Raw genomic sequence first — 9,123 nt, 5'->3', positions numbered from 1 at the left:
CACTTCACAGAATGAAGGTTACCATCTACACACAACCATCAGACAGAACCAGTCTAAGCCAGAGATGAACACTCGGCTTGGACTGATCAAATCTAGCGCTGCCCTCGACTAAAGATGTCGACTAGTAGTCGTTCATTTGAGCCGTTAGTCGACTAATCGTGTGTTTGTATTAATAAGCCATACATCATAATAATGCGCCTTTTATTGCCTATATAAAATACAATTCATTTCAAGCTTTCTATAGATATTAGGGCTGGGTATTGACACAAATTTCACGATTCGATTCTATTTCGATTCACAAGCTTGCAATTCGATTCGATTTCGATTACGTTTCGATTTCGATTCAATATTGATTATTTTGGATATCAGGGACAATACATCTTGACATCTTTTACAATACAGCCTACACATCTCTTCACTAATGCTGTAAACTATGGGAGTCAGCTGTGGCCTATAGGCTTCATTAGCCGACTGTAATATTGAAGGTAAAAATGAACTGATTTGTTTTCAAACACTTAAATTACACTTTTATTTATTTTTATAATAATAAAGTAATATGAAATATAAACATTTAAATGGTGGCTGTCATAAAAACTTGCCAGATTTATTCAAACATGCATTAAATATTGAAGAACATAAGTATAATGAATAAGTAATATGGTGCAGATATTAAGCAGAATGCTCCTCTAGAGTTAATATTTCTCTCTGACTGACGAGTTTATGGCCACTGGATATGGTTTTTCTGAGGTAAATGTGACGTTACATGAGATTGTTTACAAGCTGTTTTACTGACGTCTTTCCACGGTTGAAACACTGACCGACTCCATGTCACATGATACGGACTTCGATAAGTTGTGCTCTACTTTTTAACACACTTTCAGAAGCTCCTTCATGTTTGTCTCGCACTGTAACTGGTGTTATTAAGGCGGAAGAGAAGATCATGTGCTTCTCTAGAGCTGAGCCAGAGCGATCTCACGCCACAGCGACAACACGCTATTCATGTTTTTGAGTTTCGTAAGAAAATGGACGTAATTTGAAATCTGAGACTTTGTTTTATATCAATAATAACAAAGCACAAAGATTACTGAGATTTATTGGATGGGATGCGCTATATGTTACATTCATTCATCAGCTGAAAACAGGATGAGTAATCGATTCTTGGGATTTAAGAATCCATATCGGTTCGTAAAAATGAGAATCGATTCAAATCGAGAAATCAATATTTTTTAATAGATATATTTCTCATGTCTGAGTTTCGGTTCATTTATGTGATGCGCTCAAGTTCACTGAGACCGAATCGACAGAAAGCAACATTATTTTACAAAAGCACAATGTTTTGTTGTTATTGTGAGTTTACAGAAATAAAAGTAGAGCCTTCAGTGTTTGCATGACTCTAGTCTGTATGAGCGAGAATGACGGAGGTAAACTCAAGTGATGACCCGTTGCTGTGTGTCATGCAGTAAACACACTCTCCACACAGAATAACAGCGCACATTTATCTATGCTAACATTAGAGATCAACATTTGATGTGTTTGGGGAATTTGGCTATTAACATGTAACATTTTATTTACATTCTGCAGAAATGAACGAAATGACTCGAAAAAAGATTCAAAGACCCGAGACTGAGATCGAGATCGAGATATGAGATTCAAAGACCCGAGACTGAGATCGAGATATGAGATTCAAAGACCCGAGTCCATGCCTGTGATGAGGAGAGGGACAGTACCTGATGAGGACCCGCAGGTGTGCGCGATCTGGCCCGTCGGGCAGGTGCACATGTTCGGTCGGGAGCAGAACCCGTCGCCACACGAGCTGCGGCAGATCGCTGAGGGGGGGAACAGATTTATTGATATATTCATAGATGATAATAAACATTAAATTACAGGTGACATTCTGTATTAGGATGTTCTACACATCTGAATATCTATCTATCTATCTATCTATCTATCTATCTATCAATCCATCCATCCATCTATCTATCTATCTATCTATCTATCTATCTATCTATCTATCCATCAATCCATCCATCCATCCATCCATCCATCTATCTATCTATCTATCTATCCATCAATCCATCTATCTATCCATCAATCCATCCATCCATCCATCTATCTATCTATCTATCCATCAATCCATCCATCCATCCATCTATCTATCTATCTATCCATCAATCCATCTATCTATCTATCCATCAATCCATCCATCCATCTATCTATCTATCTATCCATCAATCCATCTATCTATCCATCCATCCATCCATCCATCTATCTATCCATCTATCTATCTATCCATCAATCCATCCATCCATCCATCTATCCATCCATCCATCCATCCATCCATCCATCCATCCATCAATCTATCTATCCATCAATCCATCTATCTATCTATCCATCAATCCATCCATCCATCTATCTATCTATCTATCCATCAATCCATCTATCTATCCATCCATCCATCCATCCATCCATCCATCCATCCATCCATCTATCTATCTATCCATCCATCTATCCATCCATCCATCCATCTATCTATCTATCCATCAATCCATCTATCTATCTATCTATCTATCTATCTATCTATCTATCTATCTATCTATCTATCTATCTATCCATCTATCCATCCATCTATCTATCTATCTATCCATCAATCCATCCATCAATCCATCCATCCATCCATCCATCCATCCATCCATCCATCCATCCATCCATCCATCCATCCATCTTTCCATCTATCTATCTATCTATCTATCTATCTATCTATCTATCTATCTATCTATCTATCTATCCATCCATCCATCCATCTTTCCATCTATCTATCTATCTATCTATCTATCTTTCCATCTATCTAGCCATCCATCCATCCATCCATCTATCCATCTATCCATCCATCCACCCATCCATCTTTCCATCTTTCCATCTTTCCATCTATCTATCTATCTATCTATCTATCTATCTATCTATCTGTTTCACAAGTTGCACTGATAAATCATTTATAAAACAAAAACACTGCAATATTCCATAAAACTAAAACATCGTCCAGTCTATAAAATCAAAGTCTGCAGACTGAGGTCTGGTCCTTCCGTGAGACCGACTTCCCCTTAATCGAGGCATATGCCAGCTGTCTTATTCAGGAAATATCGGCTTAATCGGATTAATGCGATGAAATGATGCATATGTAATTGGAATGCGACCAAACCCCGGTTATTACCGGAATGTTCCTGTGTGTGTAAGTGCGGTCAGTGAGAGGTCACGGGGTCAGGGAGACTCGGCCCATTGTGACCGAGATCCATTAGTGTGCCTGACCTTCACATGTAAACAACATCACCCCACCCACCGCGCCTGAGAGACTGCGGACCGACACACTCACACAACACAACACAACACAACGAGTCTGAGCGCTGCCAATCTATTCATTAACCGGACGAAAGCAAAAACAAGCATCCAGAGCATGTTTACTGCACAGATGCCTTTCCTTACTTAGTGTTTCTGTCTCGTTTCCAGTCCAAATATCTAAAAATTCTTAAATCAAGATGCATTTACTAGATGAGTAAAATACCCCGTCTTGTTTTCTGGGGATATACATTTGAAATTTACTTAAAACAAGCAAAATGATCTGCCAGTGCGGTAAGAAAAATAATCTTGTTTCTGTTTGAGTTAAACGCTAAATCTCACACAACACGACGAGTCCGAGCGCAGCCGATCTATTCATTATCAGGACGAAAGCGAAAACAAGAAAACCAGAGCATGTTTACGTGAGCTTTACACACCAAACAGGAAGTGTGTGAGGACTTACGGACGATGCACTGGTTCCCCCCGGTCAAGGTCTTCCACCCGGGACAGCAGTACGCATGGTGTCGGGATCCACACACATTCGGCCTGAGGGAAGAGTTCAGCAAATCAACAACTTTTCCCAGGAAAATTCCAATTTTATTTGTGTAGTAGAACATGGGAATAGTGTCTGTGTGTGTCTGAGAGAAGGAGAGAGAGAGAGAGTGACTGTGAGTGTGTGTGAGTGACTGTGAGTGACTTTGAGTGAGTGAGTGAGTGAGTGTGTGTGTGTAGTTTGTCTGTGAGTGTGTCTGAGTGAGAGTTAGTGTGAGTGAGTGTGTCTGAGTGAGTGTGTGTGTGTGTGTGTGTGTGTGTGTAGTGTGTCTGTGAGTGTATCTGAGTGAGTGTGAGTTAGTGTGAGTGACTGTGAGTGAGTGTGTGTGTAGTGTGTCTGTGAGTGTGTCTGAGTGAGTGTGTGAGTTAGTGTTTGTGTGAGTGACTGTGAGTGAGTGAGTGTGTGTGTGTAGTGTGTCTGTGAATGTATCTGAGTGAGTGTGTGAGAGTTAGTGTGAGAGTTAGTGTGAGTGACTGTGAGTGAGTGTGTGTGTGTGTGTGTCTGTGAGTGAGTGTGTCTGAGTGAGTGTGTGAGAGTTAGGGTGAGTGACTGTGATTGTGTGTGTGAATGATTTTGAGTGAGTGTGTGTGTGTTTAGTGTGCGTGTGTGCAGTGTGTGTGAGTGTGTCTGAGTGAGATGTTTGAGAATTAGTGTAAGTGACTGTGTGTGTGTGTGTGTGTGTGTGTGTGTGTGTGTGTGTGTGAGTGTGTCTGTGTGTCTGTGTGTGAGTGACGAGCAGTTTTTGTTTCTTGTTTATGCTCTTTTCTTTCTTTTCCTTTTTTTGTCTTATAATTGAATGTTTGATATTTTAAACTAGATCAATGTATGTGATTATTGTTTTTTTATTACGATTATTAGGTTTAAATTAGGATCTCTACACATAGAATAAACCCAAGAAAGTAAGAAAATCAGAATAGAAAGTATGTAGAAATAAAAATAAATAAAATATAAAGAGCATAAATAGGAAATACAGGAATAAAATAATAGAAATATATTAATTTAATTCCTTTGGTCTATTTATATGTTTCGCTGTATTTTCAGTTTAACGAGCGTTTCTTGTTTGTGTGTTTTATAATATATTTTCCCCATAATTTAATCTAGATAATGTTTAATTGTATGTGATTATTGCGTTTTATGAGGCTCATCAAAATGATAACATCTCTCCGAACAAAGACTTTGAGATCTTGCAAAACAAACAATCAACAAAACTATGAAAACTGAACTTTCTTTCACTCTTTATGAAACCAAAACGGTTATTAGTGTTATTATGACACTAGTGAACAGGGTTCCCACAGCCTTCAACACTCCTGAACTGATGATAATGAAAGTTTTACTGTGGAGTTTTGAGTAAATGTAGTGATCCGTCTATCTATCTATCTATCTATCTATCTATCTATCTATCTATCATCTATCCATTTATCTATCTATCTATCTATCTATCTATCTATCTATCTATCTATCTATCATCTATCCATTTATCTATCTATCTATCCATCCATCCGTCTATCTATCTATCTATCTATCTATCATCTATCCATTTATCTATCTATCTATCTATCTATCTATCTATCATCCATCAATTTATCTATCTATCTATCTATCTATCTATCTATCTATCTATCTATCTATCATCCATCAATTTATCTATCTATCTATCTATCTATCTATCTATCTATCTATCTATCATCTATCCATTTATCTATCTATCAATCATCTATCCATCTATCTTTCTATCTATCTATCTATCTATCTATCTATCTATCTATCTATCATCCATCCATTTATCTATCTATCTATCTATCTGTCAATCCATTTATCTATCTATCTATCTATCTATCTATCATCTATCCATTTATCTATTTATCTATCTATCTATCATCTATCCATTTATCTATCTATCTATCTATCTATCTATCTATCTGTCAATCCATTTATCTATCTATCTATCTATCATCTATCCATTTATCTATCTATCTATCTATCTATCTATCTATCTGTCAATCCATTTATCTATCTATCTATCTATCTATCTATCTATCATCTATCCATTTATCTATCTATCTATCTATCTATCTGTCAATCCATTTATCTATCTATCTATCTATCCATTTATCTATCTATCTATCTATCTATCTGTCAATCCATTTATCTATCTATCGTCTATCCATTTATCATCTATCTATCTATCTATCTATCTATCTATCTATCTATCATCTATGCATTTATCTATCTATCTATCATCTATCCATTTATCTATCTATCTATCATCCATCCATTTATCTATCTATCTATCTATCTATCTATCTACCCATTTATCTATCTATCTATCCATCCATCCATCCATCCATCTCTATCTATCTATCTATCTATCCATCTATCTATCTATCTACCCATTTATCTATCTATCTATCTATCCATCCATCTATCCATCTATCTATCTACCCATTTATCTATCTATCTATTCATCCATCCATCTATCTATCCATCCATCTATCTATCTATCTACCCATTTATCTATCTATCTATTCATCCATATATCTATTCATCCATCTATCTATCTATCTATCTATCTATCCATTTATCTATCTATCTATCTACCCATCTATCTATCCATTTATTTATCTATCTATCCATTTATTTATCTATCTATCTGTCTGTCTGTCTATCTATCTAACCATTTATCTATCTATCTATCTATCTATCTATCTATCTATCTATCCATTTATCTATCTATCTATCTATCTATCATCCATTTATCTATCTATCTATCTATCTATCTATCTATCTATCTATCTATCTATCTATCCATCCATCTATCTATCCATCCATTTATCCATCTATCTATCTGTCTGTCTGTCTGTCTATCCATTTATCTATCCGTCTGTCTGTCTGTCTATCCATTTATCTATCTATCTGTCTGTCTGTCTGTCTGTCTATCCATTTATCTATCTATCTATCATCCATTTATCTATCTATCTATCTATCTATCCATTTATCTATCTATCTATCTATCTATCTATCTATCTATCTATCTATCTATCTATCTATCTATCTATCTATGACACTAGTGAACATGGTTCCCACAGCCTTTAAAACTCGCGAACTGCTGCTAATGACAGTTTTACTGTAGTGTTTTGAGTAAATGTAGTGATGGCGTGGTTCGTTACCCCTTTAGCACGTCTTGCCCGCCGCCCCGTCGCTTCGATCGGCTCGCTCTCGACTGCGTCGCGTCAAGCGTCTGCGCAGTTCTGTCTGCGCCTGCGTCAAGCGACTGCGCAGACACACACAGCGACACGAGCACGAGCAGACGCCTCATTCTGCGCTCGCTCCCGCTGTACGACCAACAACTCGCACTAATAACAAAAATTATAAAACACAAATTACTGAACAAAAAGAACAGCTGTGTGTGTGTTAATTATAACATATTTGTGGACCGTAAACAAGAATACGACAAGACAGAAACTAAAGAAGCAAAACTGAGGGAAAGAAAGTTTCTGTACCTCCAGCAGATGATGAAGAAGATGAAGATGAAGTCTCCTCCAGTAAGTGTGCAATAATAAAGACTTTAAAGTGCCTGAGAAAAGTTGTCAGAGTGAGGAAAAGAGAGTGAATGCGGCGCAGAGGTGCAACACAACTGCATCAGCGCTCATTCTGCTGCGCCACTCAAACCTCGTCCAGCCGCAGACGAAAACTCTCTCGCGAGAACATGCGCGAGTTTAGTGCGGCGGGTGCGTGTGTGCGGCGGGTATGACGAGTTTCATTTATGCCGTTAAAGACAATTCAAAAACTGAATGACATTTTGTCATAACTTCGACTTTAATGCCATTGGTATTACTTTTTAACTCAGAATTTCGTTTTTCTTTTGTCATTTTGGAATTAGTATGGCATAATTCCGACTTTTTATATCGAATTTTAGTCACAACATCGATTTAGTTTGTCATAATTTAGATTTTTTCGATGTCATACGACTTTTTTAGTTACAACTAATACTTTTTGTCATAATTACGACTTTTAAGTAAGAATTCCTACCTAGTATGTCATAATTCCGACTTTTTATATCGAGTTTTTGTCATAACATCTTTTTAGACGGTCATAATTTCGATTTTGGATGACTTTTAAAGTCAGAATCTTTTGAGTTCATAGTAAAGTCAGAGGTTTTTTTGTCATAATTACGACTCATAAATATAACTAAGTACGTCATATGATTAATAAAAGCATGCTTTTTTTCTAATGCGGTGGAAATGACATACTTTTATCCAAAGGGACGCCCAAAGAATATCACAACAAAAGGCGATTATTATAAGGAGACAAGAACACGATAGCCTACATAAATGTCATTCTTTTCTAACTCTAGACGGAGTGCCGTGTAAATACCATGGTAATAAATTAAGTACCTTAACCTTACCTGAATCATCTCAACTCCGGGAAGTTTTTGTGATAAACTAATAAAAACTTAAACTGAACTCAGTCAAGAAGTGCGTTTGTAACGGTTTCTTGAACTTTCACTTGCTGACAGACTTTGGCGCGCGTTCCCAGTCACGTTAGGCGCGGGCGCGCGCTCGCTGGCAGCACCTTGACTCATGTAATGAGAGAACACGAACAATGCACAATAAGAGAGGGGGCTCATGGGAAACAATTTATGACTTTTACCCTCCAGACGTGCTGCGCAATACACAATTCAAACCATGAGCATGTCAAAGCGCTGGTTTTGAGAAGCATGTGGTCTCACTTACAAAAAAACCCCAACAACAACAAAACATTATTTTTTGGACCTGGTATTATGGTAATACAGTGACTTTTTTTTGAAGTATTTTGGAGTACCATGTAAATGCCAGTGTATGGAAAGCATATTAAGCTCACAACTTGTTATTTCGAGATATAAACTCGCAGTCAGAACACAGGTTTGATTGTGAGGCAAAAAAAGTCTGAATTGTGAGATAAGTCTCAGTTACTGTTTTATTCTACAGGGCAGAAACAAGCTTCTATACCACATGCTTTTGCTGTACCATGGTAAACCTTTAGTGAGGGTAAAGAGGTTTGTTTCAGCATGAGCTGTGCACCTTGACATGTCCGTTGTATGTGTGTGTGTGTGTGTGTCTGTGTGTGTAGAGAGGAGGGGATCTGCATCTCAACCCAGCAGAGGCACGACTGACTGATGCAGGAATAATGGCACACGGTGGGTGGAGAAACAGACCGTCTGAACACCAGCCACACCCTCTTCTTGCTGGACTCACTCTGTC

General features: G+C 37.5%; 1 protein-coding gene across 1 annotated transcript in view; it reads right to left on the bottom strand.

Annotated features, from left to right (window-relative positions):
• Positions 1–8,401, bottom strand: part of fbn1 (fibrillin 1) — a 103,014-nt gene extending 94,613 nt beyond the window's left edge. The window contains exons 1-5 of the mRNA XM_084408784.1: positions 8,289–8,401; positions 7,384–7,457; positions 7,051–7,236; positions 3,794–3,876; positions 1,728–1,826 (exon numbers count right to left, since the gene is read on the bottom strand). Of these exons, the coding sequence (XP_084264910.1) occupies positions 1,728–1,826; positions 3,794–3,876; positions 7,051–7,199 (331 nt within the window). The 5' untranslated portion in view covers positions 7,200–7,236; positions 7,384–7,457; positions 8,289–8,401. The remainder of the gene's footprint in view (positions 1–1,727; positions 1,827–3,793; positions 3,877–7,050; positions 7,237–7,383; positions 7,458–8,288) is intronic.
• Positions 8,402–9,123: the final 722 nt, after the last annotated feature.

This window comes from Rutilus rutilus, assembly GCF_951802725.1.
Source record: "Rutilus rutilus genome assembly, chromosome: 5".
Classification (NCBI taxonomy): Eukaryota; Metazoa; Chordata; class Actinopteri; order Cypriniformes; family Leuciscidae; genus Rutilus; species Rutilus rutilus.
This window is presented reverse-complemented; position numbering and strand designations above follow the sequence as displayed.